This window comes from Heterodontus francisci, chromosome 1 (assembly GCF_036365525.1).
Source record: "Heterodontus francisci isolate sHetFra1 chromosome 1, sHetFra1.hap1, whole genome shotgun sequence".
In the NCBI taxonomy this organism is placed as follows: domain Eukaryota; kingdom Metazoa; phylum Chordata; class Chondrichthyes; order Heterodontiformes; family Heterodontidae; genus Heterodontus; species Heterodontus francisci.
The window spans coordinates 164,388,181-164,415,421 of NC_090371.1; the positions used below are offsets into that span (position 1 = coordinate 164,388,181).

At 42.6% G+C, this 27,241-nt stretch overlaps 1 protein-coding gene across 4 annotated transcripts in view; it reads left to right on the forward strand.

Moving 5' to 3' along the window:
• The window catches only part of rab28 (RAB28, member RAS oncogene family), a 195,483-nt gene that overhangs the window by 154,219 nt on the left and 14,023 nt on the right, over window positions 1-27,241 (forward strand). For 3 of the 4 annotated variants that reach the window (XR_010975609.1, XM_068037988.1, XM_068037993.1), the window contains exon 6: window positions 9,014-9,091. The exons of the other annotated variant lie outside the window; for it this stretch is intronic. Coding sequence is in view for 2 of the 3 variants with exons in the window: in XM_068037988.1 (XP_067894089.1) it covers window positions 9,014-9,091 (78 nt within the window). In the remaining variant the exon portion in view is untranslated. The remainder of the gene's footprint in view (window positions 1-9,013; window positions 9,092-27,241) is intronic. 4 annotated transcript variants of the gene reach the window in all.

Below are 27,241 nucleotides of genomic sequence, written 5' to 3' on the forward strand. Positions count from 1 at the left end.
TCCAGGGGCGGATACAGAAGGAAGTAGGGTTTGAAAGGGGAAGCGGGATGTGGGCGGAAAGCGATACAAGGAAATGATCAGAGAAGGCCTTATCTATAATTGATACAATGGAAGTAGTGAGGTCACATAAGATGATAAGATCAAGCAGGTTGGCTGTGAATATAGGTTGCGGAGTTGACATGGAGGGTGAGATTAAGGAAGGATAGGAGGGCAGGGGAGAGAACATGATAAATTAAGATGGAGGTTAAAATCACCTGAGTGAAAAGTCACTAGGTGCAGAGGCCGAGAGGGTAAAGCAGTGAAAATAGCTAGTTGAGAAAATCGGCATAGCACTCGGACGGGTGATACAGAACCAGGATTTTAAATGAGAGTTGAGAGGGGTGGAACAAAGTCAGATGCTCAGAGGAGGGGAAAGTGCAAGAGTAAGGGGATGAGATATGGGTATAGAGCCACACCATCACTGCAATGGGTCTGGGCGAGGCAAGTGGTGAAATGTATAGCCAGGTGCGGAGGCTTCAGTTAGGGGGAAGGTATCATCACCCCTCAGACAGGTTTCTGTCAAGGCCTTGATGTCAATGCAATCATCCACAATAAGCTCATGGATTGCAAGGGCTTTATTCACGACTGAATGGATATTCTGGAGGGAGATGAGGAGAGGGGCGGTGATAGCTGGATCTGTAGCAGAGTCCACAGGATCAGTACTGGGAAGGGTGAGTTGCACAGGAAAGAGATTGGCAAGTTCAGACCCCAGCCGGTGTGCTGGGTGGGTGGGTCGGCAGGAGAGCAGGATGAGGCAGTTGGGGTAACTGCTCATGAGGAGGAGGCAACATGTGTTTTGATCGGCCTTTTGCAGAATGCCAAGGGAGGCACAGAGGGAAGCTGTAGGCTTATCTAAGGCAATCAAGCCTGGACAGCAGCAAGTGAGTAGGAAGGTCATGGAATACTGAAGGGGTGGAATAGGCATTTAGGAAGGTAGAATACCCCAGCAGGGGAGAAAAGAAAGGAGGCATAATGACAGGAGAGAAGGGTCTCAGAGGGGTAGTGAGAAAAGAATTAAAAAGAGGGAGTTAAATAATAAAGTGGAAATGGAAGTGATGGGCTCGAGTCTGGAGCAGCAACCAAAGAATAATATGGTGTTAGGTGTCAAACATTTAAACAGTGCACAGGTTCCAAAGCGGCGGTATAGTCAACTCAGGTTTCCAATGTTCACACATTACATGACAGACAAAATAAATATCCTACACTTTATTTCATGAATGTGCTGGGTATTTATTTTTTTAAAAATAGGAACCTAACAAGATGGCAATCAGGGGTATTTGAAGAACTAAATATGGAAAGACTGAGATGAGGAGGAAATTCTTTCCTCAGAGGGTGGTGAATCTGTGGAATTCTCTACCCCAGAGGGCTGTGGAAGCTCAATTGTTGAGCATGTTCAAGACAGAAATCGAGAGATTTCTGAATAATAATGAATATGGAAAGTATAGGACATCCCCCCCCCCCTCCCCCCCCCCCCCCCCCACCCACCCTTCCCCACCACCACCCCCAACTTCAATGTCTGAATTATTGTCTGCCATGCCTGTCTTTGCTGCACTGATGGTACTATGATATAGTCGCCCTCTTATTCTGTCACGCCTTGTCTTTGTGGTTATTGATTTGCGCCTTAAGTCATGGAGCATGCAGCGTAAAATACTCTGGGTAGATGGCACCGTATGGATGCTGGGTCTAGGCGTGTGTACCATCAGTTCAAAGTACTAATGATATGTTTCATAACTGAGTTTCTTTGGACCGCCTTTCTGCCTCTGTCTCTGGTTGGTTTGAGTGCGATGAGCCTTGGCTGCATAAGGTAGCCTTGATCGGAATCAAATCATCCTTTCAGTCTTCAGTCCCTGTCGATTAAGGGTGACAATAATTATTGCCTAAAAATTAAGATATTGCAAATTCTTCCTAGGAAACAGGCATGGTCTGTGTTGATTGTCACATACCATGTCAGCATTAAGCTTAAAACAAAATCCCTTTTGGATCACAAAACAATATTTTACATAAGAGCTTGAATGGTTGATGAGTTTCTAGACTTTGGGAACCATCTGTATTTCTGTAGAATCATGCTGCCATCTCGTGTTGTTACTGTTGGTCAGCGATGAAAGTTTTGAACTTTATTTGTTCATAGGATATGAGCATCACTTGCAAGGCCAGCATTTATTGCCATCCCTAATTGCCCTTGAGAAGGTGGTGGTGAACTGATATCTTGAGCCACTGCAGTCCATGTGTAGGTGCACCCACAGTGCTCTTAGGGAGGGAGTTCCAGGCTTTTGACCCAGCAACAGTGAAGGAATGGCGATATAGTTTCAAGTCAGGATGATGTGTGACTTGGAGGGGAACTTGCAGTTGGCGGTGTTCCCATGCATCTGCAGCCTTTGTTCTTATGGGTGGTAGAGGTCACAGGTTTGGAAGGTGCTGTCAAGGGAGCCTTGGCGCTTTGCTGTAGTACATCTTGTAGATGGTACACACTGCTCCCACTATGTGCCGGTGGTGGAGGGGGTGAATATTTAAGGTGGTGGATGGGGTGTCGATCAAGTGGGCTGCTTTGTTCTCGATGGTGTCAAGATTCTTAAGTGTTGTTAGAGCTGCACTCATTCAGACAAATAGAGAGTATTCCATCACACGCCTGGCATGTACCTTGTATAGGGGGTGGAATTCTTAAAGTGCATACAGGAGAGCATTTTGAGCCAGCATGTAGAAAGTCCGACAAGAGAAGGGTGGAACTGGACCTAATCTTAGGGAATGAAGCTGGACAAGTGGTAGAAATGTCAGTGGGGGAGCATTTTGGGGCTAGTGATCATAACTCTTAAGATTTAAGGTAGTTATGGAAAAGGACAAAGATGGACCGGAAATAAAGGTACTGAATTGGGGAAGGCTGATTGCAATATGATAAAACAGGATCTGGCCAAAGTGGACTGGGAGCAACTACTTGTAGGAAAGTCTACATCAGACCAGGGGGAGTCATTCAGAAAGGAAATAGTGAGATTTCAAGGCCAACATGTTCCCGTAAAGGTGAAGGGTAGGACCAACAAGTCCAGGGAACCCTGGATGTCAAAGGATATAACGGATTGGATAAGGGAAAAAACAGAGGCTTATGGCAGATTCAGAGGGCTGAAAATAGCGGAGGCCCTGGAGGATTATAGAAAGTGTAGGGGGGTACTCGAAAAAGTAATTAGGTGAGAGAAAAGGGGGCATGAAAAACACTTATCTTGCAAGGTAAGGAAAATCCCAAGGCATTTTAGGAGTATATTAAGGGGAAGAGGATAACCAGGGAAAGAGTTGGGCACATTGGGGACCAAAGTAGCAATCTGTGTGTGGAGCCAGATGACATAGGTGAGGTTTTAAATGATTACTTTTCATATGTGTTCACTATGGAGAAGGACGATGTAGGTATTGAGGTCAGGGAGGGGGATTGTGATATACTTGAACAAATTAGCATTGAAAGGGAGGAGGTATTGGCGGTTTTAGCGGGCTTAAAAGTGGATAAATCCCCAGGCCCAGATGAGGTGTAACCCAGGCTGTTATCTGAGGCAAGGGAGGAGATTGCAGGGGCTCTGACACAAATTTTCAAATCCTCTTTGGCCACAGGAGAGTGCCAGAGGACTGGAGGACAGTGAATGTGGTACCATTATTCAAGAAGGGTAGTAGGGATAAACCAGGTAATTACAGGTCGGTGAGTCTAACATCAGTGGTAGGGAAACTATTGGAAAAATCTCTGAGGGACAGGATTAATCTCCACTTGGAGAGACAGGGATTAATCAAGGATAGTCAGCATGGCTTTGTCAGGGGGAGATCATGCCTAACAAATTTGATTGAATTTTTCGAGGAGGTGACTCGATGTGTAGATGAGGGAAAAGCAGTTGATGTAGTCTTCATGGACTTTAGTAAGGCTTTTGATAAGGTCCCACATTGGAGATTGGTCAAGAAGGTAAGAGCCCATGGGATCCAGGGCAATTTGGCAAATTGGATCCAAAATTGGCTTAGTGGCAGGAGGCAGAGGGTGATGGTCGAGGGTTGTTTTTGCGATTGGAAGCCTGTGACCTGTGGTGTACAGCAGGGATCGTTGCTGGGATGCTTGCTGTTTGTAGTGTACATTAATGATTTAGATGTGAATATAGGAGGTATATATAGGAGTAAATTCACAGATGACTCGAAAATTGGTGGTGTTGTAAACAGTGAGGAAAGCCTTAGATTACAGGACGATATAGATAGGCTGGTAAGATGGGCAGAGCAGTGGCAAATGGAATTTAATACTGAGAAGTGTGAGGTGATGTATTTTGGGAGGACTAACAAGGCAAGGGAATATACAATGGATAGTAGGACCCTAGGAAGTACTGAGGGTAAGATTGACCTTGGTGTACTTGTCCATAGATCACTGAAAGCAGCAGCACAGGTAGATGAGGTGGTTAGGAAGGCATATGGGATACTTGCCTTTCTTGGCCGAGGCAGAGAATATAAGAGCAGGGAGGTTATGATGGAGCTGTATAAAACGCTAGTTCGGCCACAGCTGGAATATTGTGTACAGTTCTGGTTGCCACATTATAGGAAGGATGTGATTGCACTGGAGAGGGTGCAGAGGAGATTCACCAGGATGTTGCCTGGGCTGGAGCATGTCAGCTATGAAGAGAGATTGGATAGGCTGGGGTTGTTTTCCTTAAAGCAGAGAAGGCTGAGGGGGGACCTGATTGAGGTATACAAAATTATGAGGGGGTAGATAGGAAGAAACTTTTTCCTTTAGCGGAGGTGTCAATAACCAGGGGCATAGATTTAAGGTAATGGGCAGGAGATTTAGAGGGCATTTGAGGAGAAATTGTTTCACCCAGAGGGTGGTTGGAATCTGGAACACACTGCCTGAAGGGATGGTAGAAGCAGGAGCCCTCACAACTTTTAAGAAGTATTTAGATGAGCACTTGAAATGCCATAGCATACAAGGCTATGGCCCAAATGCTGGAAAACGGGATTGGAATAGATAGGTGCTTGATGACCGACCGGCATGGACGCGATGGGCCGAGGAGCCTATTTCTGTGCTGTATAACTCTATGACTCTGACTCTTGTCTGTGGGGCTGACCTGGAGTCAACTAATGCAGGAATGAGATTAATTGCACAATGCATGGACCAGCATTTCTCCCCTGTACAACCAGTAATCACTTTCAGTCAAGCTATTTATATCAGCCTACAGTGAATGCCTCGGTTCATAGCTACAATCTACATCAACGTTCGGTGGCAATTGTTACTCAGATGTGTGATCTGAGTAAGTAACTCCACTGTGTTTGTACTTGGTTCACTGAACTAGCGCAGATGAATTTTTTTAAGGAAGTTTGCAGCTGTAGTTGAAACAGAATATCTAAGGACAACTTCACATCATGCAGAACATTTTAAATAAAAGCAGTTATTTATGCACTAGTTCCCATCCCAGTGCTGTGGAATTTGCCCATTTCACTTTACCAGAGAGATTCCAGACCATGGGTGACAACATAAAAACAACTGTTTACGCAGAAACTGGCACATATGTAGTTGTTTAAAAACTCTCAGCCATGACATTCCTTTTCCAACTGTGGTCTTTCCCCAAATACTGAGTTGGATCTGTACAGGTCAGTAATGTGAAAACTACATTGTTGGCTTGAATTGTCAAAAGCGGTCAGCCTTTGCTTCCAGAAACATCTATTTATATCAGTGCATTGGCTCTGCTTCCTTCAGTAACACAGGAAAAAAATCTTCTAATGGTTTTCTATGCCAGCAGCAATGGAATAGCTGCATCACCAGACAGGCAGTGGGTTGAGACTAGAATAAAAGCAAAATACTATGGATGCTGGAAATCTGAAATAAAAACAGGAAGTGCTGGAGATGCACAGCAGGTCTGGCAGCACCTGTGGAGAGAGAAACAGTTAACGTTTCAGATCTGTGACCTTTCATCAGAGACTAGAGATGAGACTGGAAGATGGACAAAGCAAACATTAACGAACATTCAGATCACCTATGTCCAGATAAAGATGAAGTGCTATATTAACTGTTTAGTACTAGCAGAATTGTTTGTATTACATTCAATATTCTGAAAATAGTTAGTGCCCAGTTGTGTTGATAATTATAGCTGTATTATCTTACTATCTTCATAGACAAATTTAGTGTTTTCAGAGCAAGTGAAACAAATTCTCCAGTTTGATGTTACAGATATTTCATAGCAACAGTGAATATAGCTTGTCTTCTGTTATTAACTTGTGTTGATTTACTGCATTACAACCAAAACAGTTTTTTTTTAAAGAAACAACTTTTGTTGGAATCCTCTAGTTTAATAAATGTAAGTTTCTTATGCCGGAATCAGCTGTAGCAATGAATGACTCAATATGGGATCTTGGAAACCAAATTATAATTTTCTTCTAAGAAGGTACATTGAATAAAATTGCACTTGCATTATCCCTCCTTTAAGGACATACAGAGATGTCCTTAAGGGCTTCCTGAAAAATGTGACATCTCTACTGATTCGTGGGAATCTCTTACCCGCGACTGCCCAAAATGGAGAAGAAGCATCCGCAAAGGTGCCTGCCAGTTTGAACAATGTCGACATGCCCAGGCAGCAACCAAGCGTAAACAGCGGAAGGAGAGTTTGGAAATTCTAGCAGCCTATCCACTCACCTCATCAAATACTACCTGCCCCACCAGTGGCAGAGTGTGCTGATCCAGAATTGGAATATTTTGTCACCTAAGGACCCACAACCCTGCTGTGGAAGAAAGTCATCCTCGTTCCCAAGGGACTGCCCAAGGGAGAAGACTTTCATTATGCTGTATCTGAAAGCAATGAGGGCTTTTGCAGGCTATCCCAGTTTTTAAAATCAGGAAGATGGTACTTCAATGCAACTTTCATTTTTTTTCAACCCACTCCCAGAAAAGTACAATTTTAATTTTTGATTCAACTGTTTTATATTTGTCAGTTTTATTTTGTTGTGATTTTGTTCAGGTACCACAAGGCACACTGGTCACAAAAGTAAAAGCCCACAGGATCCAAGGCAAAGTGGCAAGATGAATCCAAAATTGGCTCAGGCAGTATATAAAGGGCAATGGTCAATGCTTTTTTGTGACTGGAAGGCTGTTTCCGGTGGGATTTCACAGGACTCAGTTTAGGTTCCTTGCTTTTTGTGGTATATATCAATGATTTGAACGTAGTGGGTATGATTAAGACATTTGAAGATGATACAAAAATTGGCCATGTGGTTGATAATGAAGAAGAAAGCTATAGACTGCAGGAAGAGATCAATGCATTAGTCAGGTGGACATAACAGTGGCAGATAGAGTTCAGTCTGTAGAAGTGTGAGGTAATGCATTTGGGGAGGACAAACCAAGGCAAGAGAATACACAATAAATAGTAGGATACTGAGAAGTGTAGAGGAACAGAGGGATTTTGAAGTGCATGTCCACAGATCCCTGAAGATGGCTGGACAAGTAGATAAGGTGGTCAAGAAGGAATTCGGGATATTTGCCTTTATTAGCCAAGGCATAGGATATAAAAGCTGGGAGGTTTAGTTTAGTTTAGAGATATAGCACTGACACAGGCCCTTCGGCCCACCGAGTCTGTGCCGACCATCAACCACCCATTTATACTAATCCTACACTAATCCCATATTCCTACCTCATCCCCACCTGTACCTATATTTCCCTACCACCTACCTATACTAGGGGCAATTTATAATGGCCAATTTACCTACCAACCTGCAAGTCTTTTTGGTTGTCAGAGGAAACTGGAGCACCCGGAGAAAACCCACGCAAACACAGGGAGAACTTGCAAACTCCACACAGGCAGTACCCAGAATTGAACCCGGGTCGCTGGAGCTGTGAGGCTGCGGTGCTAACCACTGCGCCACTGGAACTGTATAAAACCCTAGTTAGACCACAGCTGGAGTACTGCGTGCAGTTCTGGTCACTGCATTACAGGAAAGATATGATTGCACTAGAGAGGGTACAAAGGACATTTAAAACGATGTTTAGTTATGAGGCAAGGTTGGATAGAATCTCAGAATTGCTACAGTACAGAAGGAGGCCATTCGGCCCATCGTGTCCACAATGGATCTCCGAAGGATCAATTCACTCAGTTCCATTCCCCTGACTTCTCCCCGTAACCCTGCACATTCTTCCTTTTCATATAACAGTCTTTCCCTTTTGAATGCTTCAATTGAACCTGCCCACACCTTCAGGCAGTGCATTCTAGACCTAAACCACACTTTGCATGAAAAAGTTTTTCCTCGTGTCCCTATTACTTCTCTTACCAAATACTTTAAATCTGTGCCCTCTCGTTCTCGATTCTGTCTAAACCCCTCATGATTTTGAATGCCTCTATCAAATGACCTCTGAGCCTTCTCTTCAATCTATCTTCATAACTGAATAGGCTAGAGTTATTTTCTTTGGAAAAGAGGAGGCTGAATGAAGACCTAATTGAAGTGTGTAAAATTATGAGGGGTCTAAATAGAGTGGGTAGGAAGGCCTTATTCCCCTTGGTTGAGGGGTCGATAACCAGGGGGCATAGATTTAGGGTAGGAGGTTTAGAAGGAATTCAAGGGGGAATTGTTTTTCACCCAGAGAATGGTAGGGATCTGGAACTCACTGCCTGAAAAGATGGTAGTGGTAGAAACCCTCATACATGTGAAAAGTACTTGGCTCTGTACTTGAAGTGCCGTTACCTACAAGGGTATGGACTAAGAACTGGAAAGTGGGATTAGGCTGGAAGGCTACATGTCAGCTGGCATGGACATGATGGGCTGAATGGCCTCCTTCCATGTTGTAAATTTCTACGATTCATCATTTCAGTTAGGAGCTGGAGAAAGTACTTAAATAAAATACAGTACATCATAAACTTCTGGATATGGGTAGATCTGGTTTAAATATTTATTCTTGGTGGGTGGGTGGGGAAAGGGATGAGGCTGGTTATTTTTTGACAGCTGTATATGCTTCCTTGTTTTTGATAATTTAATCGGTGCTCTTTTGCAGGTCTTCCTCTGTTTTCAAAGATTTGCTGCTGACATAATTGGTATCAAGCTAAATAAAGCAGAGATTGAACAATCACAGGTATTGTAAAAACACTGGCGAATGAATTTGATTATCTGGCATCATTTTATTGAATTATTTCAATTTACTCAACATATTGCTTTCCTTAAGGGTTTATAGTTCGAATAAAGATTTAATAAAAAAAACAATGTGTAATTGATGTTGAACATAAAAATATTGAAGGGCTATTCCAGATTTTAATTAGTCAAGACTAGAAAGGCAACTATGAAAAATGAACTTCAGGCACTAGTGATATTTTTATGAAGCAGTTAATATCCATTAATTTAGGCATTATGATAAACCAAAGCTATGATCTTTCCCTTGTGTACACTGAAATAAATGGCGATATCACTTCTGTCTTAAACAGACGGCGCACAAATTGGAGCTAAACATTCCCATTGCCATCCAAAAGTAACAAAAAAAATTGAAATAGTAAATTGAATATAGAAATAGTACAAATCCCTATACTTCTGCATATTTGTTCTCTGGATGTAAGCAAGTTACATTTATTGCCTGCGATAACATACATGATCAAGTCAGTAAACCATCTTGGGAGTTATCAAGGTTGCTGTACTGCTCACTCTTGCTCTAACAGTTAATTATGTTATCTCTTAACAACTCGTGTTTTGTGTTATGACTTTTCAATACAAACATAAGAAATAGGAGCAGGTGCAGACAATTCAATACGATCATGGCTGATCTGCCTTAACTCCACTTTCCCGCCTATCCCTTGATTCCCTGAGAGATTAGAAATCTCTCAATCCCAGCCTTGAATATATTCAACAATGAAGCATCCACAACCCTCTGAGGTAGAGAATTCCAAAGATTCACAACCCTCTGATTGAAGAAATTTCTCCTCATCTCAGTCCTAAATAATCGACTCCTTGTCCTGTGGCTGTGCCCCATGTTCTAGATTCCCCAGCCAGCGGAAACAGCTTCTGTGTCTATCCTGTCAAACCCCTACAGAATTTTGTATGTTTCAATGTGATCACCTCTCATCTAAATATCAGAGTATAGGCTCAACATACACAGCCTTTCGTCAGAGGACAGACAGCCTTCTCATCCCAGGAACCAATCTAATGTATAATAAAAGCAAAATACTGCAGATGCTGGAAATTTGAAATAAAAACAAGAAATGCTGGTAATATTCAGGTCTAGCAGTGTCTGTGGAGAGAGAACCAGAGTTAACGTTTCAGGTCAGTGACCCTTCATCAGAACAATCTAATGAACCTTCGCTGTATGGTCTCCAAGGCAAGTATACATCCTTCCTTATATATGGAAGGCAAAACTGTGCGCAGTACTTCGGGTGTGGTCTCACCAAAGCCCTATACAATTGTTGCAAGACTTCCTTGTGAGTTACTCTATATGTTAAAGCTTTAGTAAGACCCTGTAACATACAACAATAACAACAACTTGCATTTATTTAGTGTTTTAATATATTAAAACGGCCCAAGGCATTTCACAGGAGTTTTATCAAAATTTGACACTAAACCACAAAAGGAGTTGTTAGGACAGGTGATCAAAAGCTTGGTCAAAGTTAGATTTTAAGGAGTGTCTTAAAGGAAGAGAGAGGAGGAAAGTGGCAGAGAGATTAGGGAAGGAATTGCAGATTATGGGGCTTATACAGCTGAAGGCATGGTTGCCAATGGTGTAGCGATTTAAAATCAGGGAGGCATAAGACACAAAAATGGAGGAACAGAGAGGACTGTAGGGCTGGAGGAGCTTACAGAAATGGGGCGGGGTAAGGCCATGGAGATATTTGAACGCGAGGATGAAAATTTTAAAATCGAAGCATTGCCAGATTGGGGTTGTTGCAGATCCAGAAGTCAATGCTGGTCAGAGAGCATAAGACTGATGAGTGAAATGGCACTTGGTGTGAGTTAGACTGGAATAAATGCTACTATTCTGATGTTTAAACACAATGCATAGAGTCATAGAGTTATACAGCACAGAAACAGGCCCTTCGGCCCATCGTGTCCGTGCTGGCCATCAAGCACCTATCTATTCTAATCCCATTTTCCAGCACTTGGCCCTTAGCCTTGTATACCATGGCGTTTCAAGTGCTCATCTAAATACTTCTTAAATGTTGTGAGGGTTCCTGCCTCTACCAGCCCTTCAGGCAGTGCATTTCAAATTTCAACCACCCTCTGGGTGAAAACATTTTTCTGAACCTCCTGCCCATTACCTTAAATCTATGTCCCCTGGTTATTGACACCTCCGCTAAAGGAAAAAGTTTCTTCCTATCTATGCCCCTCATAATTTTGTATACCTCAATAAGGTCCCCCCTCAGCCTTCTCTGCTCTAAGGAAAACAACCCTAGCCTATCCAATCTCTCTTCATAGCTGAAATGCTCCAGCCCAGGCAGTATCCTGGTGAATCTCCTCTGCACCCTCTCCAGTGCAAACACATCCTTCCTAGAGTATGGTGCCCAGAACTGTACACAGTACTCCAGTTGTAGCCTAACTAGCGTTTTATACAGCTGCATTATTACCTCCCTGCTCTTGTATTCGCTGCCTCGGCCAAGAAAGGCAAGTATCCCATATGCCTTCCTAACTACCTTTATCTACCTGTGCTGCTGCCTTCAGTGATCTATGGACAAGGTCCCTCTGGCCCTCAGTACTTCCTAGGGTCCTACCACCCATTGTATATTCCCTTGCCTTGTTAATCTTCCCAAAATGCATCACCTCACATGTCTCAAGATTGAATTCTATTTGCCACTGCTCTGCCTATCTTACCAGCCCATCTATATCATCCTGTAATCTTAGGCTTTCTGCACTATTACGACACCAACAATTTTCGTGTCATCTGTAAACTTACTGATCATACCTCCTATATTCACGTATAAATCATAATGTACACTACAAACAGCAAGGATGCCAATACCGATCCTTGCGGTACACCACTGGTCACAGGCTTCCAATCGCAAAAACAACCCTCGACCATCACCCTCTGCCTCCTGCCACTAAGCCAATTTTGGATCCAATTTGCCAAATTGCCCTGGATCCCATGGGCTCTTACCTTCTTAACCAATCTCCCATGCGGGACTTTATCAAAAGCCTTACTGAAGTCCATGTAGACTACATCAACTGCTTGACCCTCATCTACACATCTAGTCACCTCCTCGAAAACTTCAATCAAGTTTATTAGACATGTTCTCCACCTGACAAAGCCACGCTGACTATCCTTGATTAATCTCTGCCTCTCCAAGTGGAGATTAATCCTGTCCCTCAGAATTTTTTCCACTAGTTTCCCTACCACTGATGTTAGACTCACTGGCCTGTAATTACCTGGTTTATCCCTGCTACTCTTCTTGGAGAATACTTGGCATCAGGTGGCAGGACCGTATCTCCAACACAGAAGTCCTCGAGGCAGCCAACATCCCCAGCTTATACACACTACTGAGTCAGCGGCGCTTGAGATGGCTTGGCCATGTGAGCCGCATGGAAGATGGCAGGATCCCCAAAGACACATTGTACAGCGAGCTCACCACTGGTATCAGACCCACTGGCCGTCCATGTCTCCGCTTCAAAGACCTCTGCAAACGCGACATGAAATCCTGTGACATTGATCACAAGTCGTGGGAGTCAGTTGCCAGCGTTCGCCAGAGCTGGCGGGCAGTCATAAAGGCGGGGCTAAAGTGTGGCGAGTCGAAGAGACTTAGCAGTTGGCAGGAAAAAAGACAAAAGCGCAAGGGGAGAGCCAACTGTTTAACAGCCCCGACAAACAAATTTTTCTGCAGCACCTGTGGAAGAGCCTGTCACTCCAGAATTGGCCTTTATAGCTGCTCCACACACCACTGACCACCACCAGGCGCTTATCCTTTGTCTCTCGAGATAAGGAGGCCAAAGAAGTCTTCTTGAATAAAAGTGCAATATTCGCTGTCCTCCAGTCCTCTGGCACCTCTCCTGTGGCCAGAGAGGATTTGAAAATTTGTGTCAGAGCCCCTGCAATCTCCTCCCTTGCCTCATATAACAGCCTGGGATACATCTCACCTGAGCCTGGGGATTTATCCACTTTTAAGCCTGCTAAAACTGCTAATACCTCCTCCCTTTCAATGCTAATTTGTTCGAGTATATCACAATTCCCCCTCCCTGATCCCTACATCAACATCATCATTCTCCATAGTGAACACAGATGAAAAGTAATCATTTAAAACCTCACCTACGTCCTCTGGCTCCACACACACATTGCCACTTTGGTACCTAATGGGCCTTACTCTTTCCCTGGTTATCCTCTTGCCCTTAATAATGCCCTGGGATTTTCCTTTGTCTTGCAAGGTAGTGTTTTTTCATGCCCTCTCTTTGTTTTCCTGTTTACTTTTTTAAGTACCCCCTACACTTTTTCTATAATCCTCTAGTGCCTCCGCTGTTTTCAGCCCTCTGAATCTGCCATAAGCCTCCTTTTTTTTTCTTATCCAATCCTCTATAACCCTTGACATCCAGGGTTCCCTGGACTTGTTGGTCCTACCCTTCACCTTTATGGGAGCATGTTGGCCTTGAAATCTCACTATTTCCTTTCTGAATGACTCCCCCTGGTCTGATGTAGACTTTCCGACAAGTAGCTGCTCCCAGTCCACTTTGGCCAGATCTTGTTTTATCATATTGAAATCAGCCTTCCCCAATTCAATACCTTTATTTCCAGTCCATCTTTGTCCTTTTCCATAACTACCTTAAATCTTAAGAGTTATGATCACTGTCCCCGAAATGCCCCCCCACTGAAACTTCTACCACTTTTCCGGCTTCATTCCCTAGGATTAGGTCCAGTACTGCCCTTTCTCTTGTCGGACTTTTTACATACTGGCTCAAAAAGCTCTCCTGTATGCATTTTAAGAATTCTGCCCCCTTTAAGCCTTTTGCATTAAGATTATCCAGTTAATATTGGAGAAGGTGAAATCCCCTACTATTATTACCCTATTATTTTTACACTGAGATTTGCCTCCATATCTGCTCCTCTATCTCTCCCTGATTGTTTGGAGGCCTGTAGTACACTCCTAGCAAAGTGATTGCCCCCTTTTTGTTTTTAAATTCTATCTATGTGGCCTCATTTGAGGAACCTTTTAAGATATCATCCCTTCTTACTGCAGTAATTGACTCCTTGATCAATAGTACATTGCCACCTCCTCTTTTACACCCCCACCCCCATCACGCCTGAAGATTCTATATCCTGGAATATTGAGCTGCCAGTCCTGCCCTTCCCTCAACCGTGTCTCATATATATAATCAACGCCCTCAATTCATCTGCCTTACTTGTAAGACTCCTTGCATAAAATAGATGCAGTCCAACTTGCATTACTCGCTGTGCCTTAACAGGTCTATATTTGCTCTGCCTTCCAGACTGACTTTATTTTTCTTCTATATTTGGCTGTGCATCACTCCCTACTGTACCTCCACTCTGTATCCCATCCCCCTGCCAAATTAGTTTAAAGCCCCCCCCCAGCCCAACAGCACTGGCAAACCTCCCTGCCAGGATGTTTGGTCCCGTTCCTGTTCAGGTGCAACCCGTCCAACTTGTACAGGTCCCACCTTCGCTGGAAACCGACCCAGTGACCCAGGAAACTAAATCCCTCCCACGTGAACCATATCTTCAGCTACGCATTCATCTGCTCTATCTTCCTATTCCTATACTCACTAGCACGTGGCACTGGGAGTTTTTTTTTTATTCATTCATTCATGGGATGTGGGCATCGCTGGCTAGGCGAGCATTTATTGCCCATCCCTAATTGCCCTTGAGAAGGTGGTGGTGAGCTGCCTTCTTGAACCTGTGCAGTCCATGTGAGGTAGGTGCACCCACAGTGCTGTTAGGAAGGGAGTTCCAGGATTTTGGCCCAGTGACAGTGAAGGAACAGCAGTATAGTTCCAAGTCAGGGTGGTATGTGACTTGGAGGGGAATTTGGAAGTGGTGGTGTTCCCATGCATTTGCTGCTGTTGTCCTTCTAGTTGGTAGAGGTCGCGGGTTTGGAAGGTGCTGTCTGAGGAGCCTTGGTGCAGTGCTGCAGTGCATCTTGTAGATGGTACACACTGCTGCTACTGTGCGTCGGTGGTGGAGGGAGTGAATGGCACCCTATCCACAAACAATCAGTGGGCTGCTTTGTCCTGGATGGTGTCGAGCTTCTTGAGTGTTGTTGGAGCTGCACCCATCCAGGCAAGTGGAGAGTATTCCATCACACTCCTGACTTGTGCTTTGTAGATGGTGGACAGGCTTTTGGGGAGTCAGGAGGTGAGTTACTTGCCACAGGATTCTTAGTCTCTGACCTGCTCTTGTAGCCACTGTATTTATATGGCTACTCCAGTTCAGTTTCTGGTCAATGGTAACCCGCAGGATGTTGATGGAGGATTCAGCGATCGTAATTGCCATTGAAAGTCAAGGGGAGATGGTTAGATTCTCTCTTGTTGGAGATGGTCATTACTTGGCACTTGTGTGGTGCGAATGTTACTTGCCACTTATCAGCCCAAGTACAGGTCTTGCTGCATTTCTACACGGACTGCTTCCAGAGATTACAACCTTTTGAGGCCCTGCTTTTTAATCTGCTACCTAGCTCCCTAAGTTCTTGTTGCAGGACCTCATCCCTTTTTCTACTTATGTCGTTGGTATCAATGTGAACCATGACCTCTGACTGTTCACCCTCCCCTTTCAGAATGTCATGATTTTACTGTGAAGTCTTGTGTTTCGATCATGAGAATTGACACACACACACACACACACACACACACACACACACACACACACACACACACACACTGAAAATAGAAAATGATAAGCAGGTAATGTTAGCCTTATATGTAATATAATGACCAACGCACTGAGTGTAGTTCAAGGCCGTCACATATTTATACCTAGGCATATTTAAAATAAAATAGAAGATTGTCAGGCAAACCCCACCTACCAAGACTGAGGCACAAATTATTTCGCCACATGAACATTAAAACTTAAAAAATTGCAATCTTGGACTGGAGGGACATTTGCATAATACAAGACAATGTGGAAACAAAGGGAGTCAGCCCCTGTTTCTCTAAAACACAGAAGCGGTCAAACCAGTTCTAGTCATATATCTAGCTGGCTGAAGCTTTTGGATTTGAACTTGTAACAAAGGATGTTGAAGAGACTGTTCCATATAAGTAGGGCGGCACAGTGGCGCAGTGGTTAGCACCGCAGCCTCACAGCTCCAGGGACCCGGGTTCGATTCCGGGTACTGCCTGTGTGGAGTTTGCAAGTTCTCCCTGTGTCTGCGTGGGTTTTCTCCGGGTGCTCCGGTTTCCTCCCACAAGCCAAAAGACTTGCAGGTTGATAGGTAAATTGGCCATTATAAATTGTCACTAGTATAGGTAGGTGGTAGGCAAATATAGGGACAGGTGGGGATGTTTGGTAGGAATATGGGATTAGTGTAGGATTAGTATAAATGGGTGGTTGATGTTCGGCACAGACTCGGTGGGCCGAAGGGCCTGTTTCAGTGCTGTATCTCTAATCTAATCTAAGGAGCTAGTCACATGGCCGACCTGTTGAGCACCCTGGGAGCTTTTAGATTTGAACTCCCTACAGAGGGAATTGAGGCAGAGAAAGCCATGTGCTCATGGAGTAAAGACCTCTCCTGCAACTGAGAACATCTCCTGCCTTCATCTCTTCCCACGGAACTGAATCTTGTGAAAACACGTGAAACTAAAAAAGAGAAAGATTTCCTACGTGAACAAGGTTTAAGACTAATACTGGGCCCCAACGAACCGCAAGACCATATCTTCAATCAAGGACTACAGCAAGCTCGAGAAACAGTAACAAGATATTGCCTCAAACTGTTCTACTTGTCTTTTCTTCTTTTCTATTCCTAGCCACATACTTATATTGCGTGTGCATGTTAGCGTGAGCACATCGTATATCGTCGGCGTGAACCATATTAGAGTTTAAATTTTAAGGGTTTAATAAATTTCCTCTTTCTGCTTTAAACCAAAGAAAGCCTGTTTGTGTGTAGTTATTTGCATTATAATTGGAAACTGTGAACAAGGATTCACACAAAGGGGAGCTCAAAACACAGTGTTTAAAAATTAAACCCTGTTAAATAAGACCAGGTAAAGATGGCAAAAGACCCCTAGACATTGCTCACCTGGTCGTAACAAGATCGAGAAGTATGTATGAAGCTGAGCGGGACGTGATGAGGTAGCAATTATGGAGACCGGGCTGCAGCTTGTACAAAACTGGGAGCTAAACATAGCAGTAATGTCCTACCCATCTCTATCCAACTTAAATTTTACCATAAATGTCAATTGTAAAAACAAAGATATTGCCCTTTAAAAGGCAGACTTCAAGCATGTGTGAAATAAACTCAGAAGTTTTAATTGGACACAGTAATGTTTGGGAGATGTATACCAGAAAAATAGGAACTATTTAAGATCAAGCTACAATCAGGTGCTGGTTTGATTGGCCAGTTGAGTTGCCAATCTCCAGGCATATAAAGGTCCAGGATCAGATCAGAGGTCAAACATTTGGTTTTCAACTCTGTTAAGAAAGAATAAATGGGAAATTGTCACAGTCTGCTAACAGCTGATAATGAACAGTTTCAAGGAATTCTGTGGTCAAAAAATGGATTTAGCCTGATGACAGGGCTAATGTGTTTTAAAATAGATTAAGGTTCATTACAAATGTTCTGTTTATTCACAAATTATTTATAAATAAATCTGCCTGTTGATTTATAATTGGTCTTGTCTGACTAAAGTGTTCATCGGTCCACCATTCAGCAAAAAAGCACGTGGAGGCATATGAACTTTGACATGGGTAAATGTGAGGTGATGCATTTTGGTAGGAAAATAGAAACATCACCTACAAAGAAAATAAGAAACTGAATGAGGTGGAAGAGCAAAACGAACCAGGGATCCAGGTAAACAAATCATTAAAAGCAACAGGTCAGCAAATGATTTAAAAATGCTAATAAAGCACTGGGATTTATTTCTAGGGATATAGAAATCAAAAGTAATTAAGTTATGTTAAACTTGTATAGGACTATGTTGAGGCTGCACTTGGAGTACTGTGCAGTTCTGGCCAACTTACTATAAACAGGAGATAGAAGCACTCGAGAAAGTGCAAATAAAATTTACAAGGATGGGACCAGAACTAACAGATTACAGCTATTGGAAAAGATTGAACAGGTTGGGCTGTTATTCTTTAGAAAATAGAAGACTTAGAGGTGATCTGATAGAAGTTTTGTTAAATTATGAATTGTTGGACATGGTAGATATGGAGAAGATGTTTTCACTTGTGGATGAATCCAAAACCAGGATCCATACATTTTTCTTTATTCTTTCATGGGATGTGGGCATTGTTGGCTCGGCCAACATTTATTGCCCATCCCTAATTGCCCTTGAGAAGGACAAAATACAAGATAATTACCAATAAATCCAATAAGGAAGTAAGAAGAAATTTATTTACATAGAGAATGTTTAGAATGTTGAACATGTTACCATAAGAAGTGGTTGAGGGGCAAATAGATTAGGTACTTTCAAAAGAATACTGAACCAGTACATGAAAGAAAAGGGAATAGAAAGTAATGTTGAAATGAGGTAGATGGATTGGGAGGAAACTCATGTCAAGTATAAACACCAGCACAGACTAGTTGGACCAAATGGTCTGCTTCTGTGCTGTATAGTCTGTGTAATTCTATGGTATGACCCCTAGGTCATACTATTGTATGACTCAATATTAGGCAATACAGATACACTCCTGATCATAAGGGTCTGCTTACAGGAGAAACAGGTGACAGCAAATCTGAAAGATTATCTAGTGGGAACCTAAAATTTGTAAAGTCACTTTAGTTGTGTGATGAGTTAGCTCACCTCAGTTGGGTATATTACATAAAAGCAAAATACTGCGGATGCTGGAAATCTGAAACGAAAACAAGAAATGCTGGATTCACTCAGCAGGTCTGGCAGCATCTGTGGAAAGAGAAGCAGAGTTAACGTTTCGGGTCAGTGACCCTTCTTCGGAACTGACAAATATTAGAAAAGTCACAGATTATAAACAAGTGAGGTGGGGGTTGGGCAAGAGATAACAAAGGAGAAGGTGCAGATTGGACCAGGCCACATAGCTGACCAAAAGGTCATGGAGCAAAGGCAAACAATATGTTAATGGTGTGTTGAAAGACAAAGCATTAGTACAGATTAGGTGTGAATATACTGAATATTGAACAGCAGCAAGTGCAAACCTGAAGAAAAACAACCTGAAAAAAACAGTGGGTAAGCAAACTGAACAAACTAAGATGAAATGAAATAAATGCAAAAAAAGATTGTAAAAAATGTAAAAAGGAATGTAAAAAAAAAAGGAAGAAAAAATAACTAAAAATGAAAGTAAAGTGGGGGGCTGTTATGCTCTGAAATTATTGAACTCAATGTTCAGTCTGGCAGGCTGTAGTGTGCCTAATCGGTAGATGAGATGCTGTTCCTCGAGCTTGCGTTGATGTTCACTGGAACACTGCAGCAAGCACTTCTCTGTCTCCATCTCTGGGGATAGGTTGTCTACCAATATCCATTATAAGCCCACTGACTCCCACAGCTACCTCGACTACACTTCTTCACACCCTACCTCCTGTAAGGACTCCATTCCATTCTCCCAGTTTCTCCGTCTCCGACGCATCTGCTCTGATGATGCTACCTTCCATGACGGTGCTTCTGATATGACCTCCTTTTTCCTCAACCGAGGATTTCCCCCCACTGTGGTTGACAGGGCCCTCAACCGTGTCCGACCCATTCCCCGCACCTCTACCCTCACCCCTTCCCCTCCCTCCCAGAACCGTGACAGGGTTCCCCTTGTCCTCACTTTTCATCCCACCAGCCTCCATATCCAAAGGATCATCCTCCGCCATTTTCGCCACCTCCAGCGTGATGCCACTACCAGTCGCATCTTCCCCTCCCTTCCCCTGTCAGCATTCCGAAGGGATCGTTCCCTCCGCGACACCCTGGTCCACTCCTCCATTACCCCCACCACCTCGTTCCCGTCCCAGGGCACCTTCCCTTGCAATCGCAGGAGGTGTAATACCTGCCCATTTACCTCCTCTCTCCTCACTATCCCAGGCCCCAAACACTCCTTTCAGGTGAAGCAGCGATTTACTTGTACTTCTTTCAATGTAGTATACTGTATTCGCTGCTCACAGTGTGGTCTCCTCTACATTGGGGAGACCAAGCGCAGACTGGGTGACCGCTTTGCAGAACATCTCCGCTCAGTCCGCAAGCAGGACCCTGAGCTTCCGGTTGCTTGCCATTTCAACACTCCCCCCTGCTCTCATGCTCACATCTCTGTCCTGGGATTGCTGCAGTGTTCCAGTGAACATCAACGCAAGCTCGAGGAACAGCATCTCATCTACCGATTAGGCACACTACAGCCTGCCGGACTGAACATTGAGTTCAATAATTTCAGAGCATGACAGCCCCCCACTTTACTTTCATTTTTAGTAATTTTTAGTTACTTTTTCTTCCTTTTTTTTTACATTCCTTTTACATTTTTTACAATCTTTTTTTGCATTTATTTCATTTCATCTTAGTTTGTTCAGTTTGCTTACCCACTGTTTTTTTTCAGGTTGTTTTTCTTCAGGTTTGCACTTGCTGCTGTTCAATATTCAGTATATTCACACCTAATCTGTACTAATGCTTTGTCTTTCAACACACCATTAACATATTGTTTGCCTTTGCTCCATGACCTTTTGGTCAGCTATGTGGCCTGGTCCAATCTGCACCTTCTCCTTTGTTATCTCTTGCCCAACCCCCACCTCACTTGTTTATAATCTGTGACTTTTCTAATATTTGTCAGTTCCGAAGAAGGGTCACTGACCCGAAACGTTAACTCTGCTTCTCTTTCCACAGATGCTGCCAGACCTGCTGAGTGAATCCAGCATTTCTTGTTTTTGTTGGGTATATTACATTGTTGGTAAGGAAAAAATGGTCATGACTTTTGCTTCTATTCATTAATGATTGGCTTTTGCTGTAAATGTTCAGCTCTGTTTGATAGGTCAGGATACAGCCTGGTTGTGATGTACTCCCCACTTTTAAAAAAAAAAAAGTCCTGCCAACACGCAATTTATAGACTCGCCCATGAAGGATTATTATTTGGGCAAGGTATAGAAAACTGTCAGTAACCATACCCAGTGTTAGCTATCACCGTCTGGAGAGGAGAAGGGAGGAATTTAAAAAAAAACTTGCTGCAGTAGGGTTTTATTGAGTGTACTTGGAAAGGTTATTTGATAATATCATAGTGATTTTTAAAAAAGTTTTCAGTTGTAAAAGAGAAAGTAACACAAATTTAGTCACTCAAAAGAAGGATGTTCTGTAAATTAACAGTGTACATTGCTTTGTTGCAAAAAGACTGAAAGAATCCATACTAAAGAAAAATATAGACTATCCTTTATTGATGCATTTTTCATAAAAATGTAGTTCCAGGAGACAGCAGGGAGACTCTAGTATTTTGACAAGATGTTGATTTTAGGTATGTGCTGCAGTGACCAGCATTTACTCCCAAATAGATATGTTATCAGAAAGTTTTGGACCTTAGTGATAAATTTCCCTAGCTTCCTGAAAATCCATTAGTCTTTTTCTAGGATCATATTGGTGGAGACATTTTGGCTTTGGAAGATGTGGGAGTGGTTCAGTATATTATCATCCAACCTGACCTCTTTACACCCAGAGAGAGGAGTACTAGAATGAAATGGCAGATTCAGCACCTTACTTTTGGATGATGAAGTATCGAGATGTTCACTTCACTTCATTACCTTGGCACTGAAAATTTGGTTGCTTATCAAGGGTGATGCATTTTTGTGCTAGTAACTTCTATTGAATGACAATTTTTTTCCCCTATCCTATCGTATTTAATTTGTCTCAACCTCCACCCACTGCCTCACCATCTCCGCCTGTCAAACAGTATTTCCCAGCTAAGTGGGCGGGCAGACAGTCTGTTCCCAGGTCTCTGAAAGTGTTGGCTTTGAACCAGCTGGTAAGAGATGCATATGAAATGCAGAGGTTACATCAGCTCATATATTTTCTTTCTTGTCCACCTTTTAAAGAAGCATTTGTCTTCTGCTTAAATGCTGTGTTGCTCAGTTCTTTCCCCAGTGCTTTGGAGCACCAGCATGTTGCTTAGCAATTTCATTTGACAGATATAAGCTCTCAATTGCTCCCAGCTTAGCAGGTCCCAATATAAAGTTTTTAAACAGATTCAAAATTTGTTCAAATTGGTTTGGCAGTTCCTAATTTTAATTGTTGTACATTTTATACTTGCATCAATTTTATGGTTAGACTAAGTCAGTATTGCAAATATCATTAAAATAAAATAAAAAACTAAAATATTGCAAATATCATAACAGCTTGCTTAAAAATAACAGCATGTTTTCACCTTAACAATATCTGCAAATACAAACTGAATGAAAGCCACATGCTGAGATGAAGAATTGTGGGGCTGCCTATTTTAGGGTTTTGTTCTGTTTGAGAGCTGTAACTTTATAATAAAATTGGAATTCAATATTTTAACACTTTTTATTAGAAAATGCCAATTTTATTCCTTGATTTCTCCTAAAGAAAGTAATGTTTAAACAAAGCAACATTATTATGCTGTGCCACATAGAACCATAGAAAAATTACAGCACAAAAGGAGGCCATTCAACCTGTCGTGTCCGTGCCAGTCGAACAAAAAACTAACCACCCAATCTAATCCCACTTTCTAGCACCTGGTCCATTGCCTTGCAGGTTACAGCATTTCAGGTGCATGTCCAGGTACCTTTTAAAAGAATTGAGGGTTTCTGCCTCCACCACCATTCCTGACGCTGAATTCCATACACCCGCCATTCTCTGGGTGAAAACGTTTTTCCTCATGTCCCCTCTAATCCTTCTACCAATCACCTTAAATCTGTGCCCCCGATAATTGACCTCTCCACTAGGGGAAGCAGGTCCTTCCTGTCTACTCTATCTAGGCCCCTCATAATTTTGTACACCTCAATTAAGTCACCCCTCAGCCTCCTCTGTTCTAAGGAAAACAACTCTATCCTATCCAATCTTTCCTCATAGCTGCAGCTTTCAAGCCCTGGCAACATTCTTGTAAATCTCTCCTGTACTCTCTCCAGAACAATTATGTCCTTTCTGTGATGTGACCAGAACTGCAAGCAATACTCCAGCTGTGGCCTAACCAGCATTTTACATAGTTCCAGCATTACATCACTGCTTTTGTATTCTATATCTCGGCCAATAAAGGAAAGTTCCATATGCCTTCTTCACAACTTTATCTACCTGTCCTGCCACCTTCAGGGACCTGTGGACATGCACTCCAAGGTCTCTCACTTCTTCTACCCCTCTCAATATCCTCCTGTTTATTGTGTATTCCCTTGCTTTATTTGCCTGCCCCAGATGCATTACCTACATGGTGCTAGGTAAGCCATCCCATATTAAAGATGTTTTATTTTATGTAATATATAGAATAAGGGGTAATACTTCAATCTATATAAAATAATTTATCCAGTAGCTGTGAAAATAGCATCAGCTTTTGGTTCAGTGGAAGTGTGGACACTTTTGTTCACACTTCACATTTGTGTACAGGACATATGGCTACATTTTGTCAATTAAAATACTGTGATGAACAGATGAGACTGGAGTTCCATTCATAAATAGTAAAAGGAGGGAACTACTGTCATGTGAAATTTGCCAGAATGACGGCATTTGAATAGGATTTATGAAAAAAAAGCCGTCCCAAATTGTGCTGCTCCTTTTCAGGTTCAGGAGCACTTGGATTTCCTATCATAGGCTATTAACCTGGTCAAGCAATATCCCTGGTGCAGACCCACCCTCTGCTAGGGTCTAGGGCTGGAAGAAGGGTAGGAAATTTTAGCACAGCTACAAGTTCCTCATTTGTGCGTTGGGTCTTCCAAGACCAGCCCTGATTGCTGGAAAATATAATTGGAAGGCCTGGATAAACTTGAAATTTGCTATCAGCCTGCCCCTCGACTCTGAGGGACCGTCTAATGGTTGAGAACCAGCAGACCGTAGTAAAGTGATGGTGGAGGCTGGGAGCACCTCACGCTGCCTCATTTTCACAGCTGCAATCTGCCTGGATACAGCTCCACCACTTCTGAAGTGCTGAAAATCCCAGGGAAATGCAAAAAGACCAGAGATCCAGCTAAATACAGCTAAATCTTCGTACCCAGGGAAATAGATGTTCATTTAGGATCAGGAAAGTCTACCATCTAGGGCTGAATTTCGGGCCCCGCCAAGGGAGAGAATGGAGTTGATGGGGCCCAAAAATATTGGCTTTGGCCAGAATGCCAGTTTCCTGATGCTGTTCCGGTGCTGGCCATTTTCGTGAAGGTGGGTTCAGGGCTGGCTGGGCTACCCACCCCCATGAGGAATTTTCCAGTCGCCATCCAGTTTGCCGAAGCAACAGGGGGCAGTTTTACTGCCTGGAGGCGGCACCCGGCGGCAGGCCAGGGTGCCAGTACTCCAGACAGGCTTACAGGCCGTTCTTATCTACCTGGATACGGGTGTGGCAAAAGGCCTCCCTGTAGAGGGGTTCCCCACCCAACAGTGGTGGCCTGGCTGCTGTCTCTTTTTTATTTAAATGTTAAAAGTTGGTGAGAGGGTGCCTCCATGTTGAAGCACCCTCTCAGTTACCTACCATCCATTGCAGACTGCTGCTGCCCTCGAGCTGGAAGGCCTTTGGTCCTCCAGCATACAGCTTGCCTGCTGCCCTTATTTGGACAGAGAACCTGTCTCCATGCCAAATAAGGGGGCGCCTCTGAAAATCCCAAAAAGTGATTGTTTCCTTCTGGGTGCAGGTTTGGGAACCAGAAACAGTCCAACTTTTTCCACCCCTGATGTGAAAATGTAGCCCATAGTGTCTGACAAGAGCATAAAATAAAAACCAACAGTGCTATGATTGCACAGGAGGTCAGCATTTGGGTGAAGATGGATTAACATTTTGATTGTAGGTGCTTTGTCAGCATTAATGATCAAATATGATTATGGAAAGTGGAGTGCTTCAATCAGTCAGAGGTTCCAAATTTGCTACAGTTTAAAACTGTTGGTTCAGATTATACAAACATTGAATAGACATTGGTTTTAACATAAGCATGGTGTCCATTTGAATTTCAACTACGATGTAAAGTTTGAAGATTGCCATTGAAATCCAAATGGACACCAAGAGGAGAAATTCTTGAAGGAGTTCCTTATATTCCACCATAACTTTGACATGAGATCAGTGGAAACTTCAGGAAACAGCTTATAGTGGAAGATTGGCAGAATGCCCCCATTGAAATTGCTGGCGTATGATTGTATTAATGTGATTTGTATCTGATGGCCTGCATTTTGGTTTGATTTGATTTTCATAAATTAAATATGTTAACAAAAAATAGGATGATTCTTAACCGGCATGTTCTGTGTGATTAGATCTTGTAATTTATACAAACATTTTGGAAGTTAATTGGGATGGATTGCATGGATGGCTGGTTGAAGAGGCCAGAAGCTTTGAGATTAGATAAGGCTGCTGAAAACTCTTCGGTTTATATGACCTACATGGATGTCAGTGACCTTTTTTGTGATAGCATCAGTAGGGAAGCTTTAGTAATTTAGACCTTTAGATAGAATGATGTGAAGGTGATCAATTGAAACCTTAGCAGAGCACTCATTAGCTAATCATCATGTGTAAGATATGCCTTTTATGGTACTGAATTCATCTCTGACCACTCCAAAGCTATTTTATTTTCTGATTTCATATTATTCATACCACTACAAACTGATATTTCTATGAAGAAAAACATAATTTGAATCTTGAATCTTTGAATTTATGGAGCAGGAGCACTGAAAAAATTGAACCTTTGAAGACTAACTTGTTTCCTTTTGCATTGTAGTTGTACAGAATCTATTTAAGTAATTTCATGTCAATACACAAGTTTGATATAAATGAGGTACAATATAAAGAAGTGCAGTCTTGCTCACACACTTTGGGTGAGCTGTGGTTCTTTTAGATTCTAAACACTACACTGCTGTATAACCATGTCTGAATGTGTAGAGTAATGGTCCAAATTTTTGATATACTGTTTGGGCAAACGGAAACCTACTTATTGGTTGAGTCTGCTGGCTCAGGAGTGTTCAGACTTGAAGTAAGTTGAAGTTTGTGCTGAATCCAGTTTCTCTTTTTATGGCATTATTTCAGCTGTAGCTCTTACATTTGAGTGACCCAATGGCAATGCACAGGCAGGACCACTTAGTTTAGCCAGCAGAAGTGTTGGGGTACTAACTTTTGACTCTTTTAGTACAAATTTGATGCTGAATTTACACCATAAATGCCTTCGGTATAGCACAAAATTGGTAGTAGGGCAGAAACAAAAAGTTGATTCGAGGAAATTAATGTTTAAATATTAGAATTAAAGTGATTTGAAATTTTTGTAACTGCTTTATAGCCTACATGTAACTCTAGCCCACACTACATGGTTAACTCTCAACGATCTCTGAAGTGACCTAATAACTCAGTTGTACAAATTATGGCGACAAGAGATGGGCAATAAATGCAGCCTTACCAGCATCTCCTCCAACCCAAGAACAAATGAGAAAATATATAGGCATGTCCTGTGGTGTTTTCAAGCTGGAAATTGTGGATTGGGAATAGATAGAAGCAAGTTTGGCCACGATGATGCTTCATTTGGGATTGGCTGCTGCAAAGGTGGCATCTTAGATTGGGGAACGGGGCAAGTTTGGGCAGCCTGGGACAAAGAGGTTGGATTAGGGTTGCCGTATGCAGGGCAAAGAGGTTGCGTCCAAAATAGTGAACAGTATAGGATCTTGCTGTGTGACAGCATTCGGAGAGATTCAAGGGGAGATAAGGGCAGATTTGGGTTTGATGGAGCAGCTTTATATCTGATCATAGAAGAAAAAAATGGAAGAATACAAAATATTTTTTTCAAAGTAGAAAGTAAAAAGGTTGCCTTATGTGTCCATATTGGGGCCCGATTGATTCAGTGTTACATCTTTAGGATATAAAATTTGCAGTCTGATTGATCTACAGTTAGGATAGACTAATGTTGAGCTATGGGAAGAACATGTCATGCATCATTCATGTTGAAATGGCTTAGTTGTAAGTGAATTTGATGTTCCACTGTGAAGCATAACAGTCAAAATCACTTCATTTTTGTTTTTATAGATCCAATTAAATTTTAAAAAACCTTCCGCT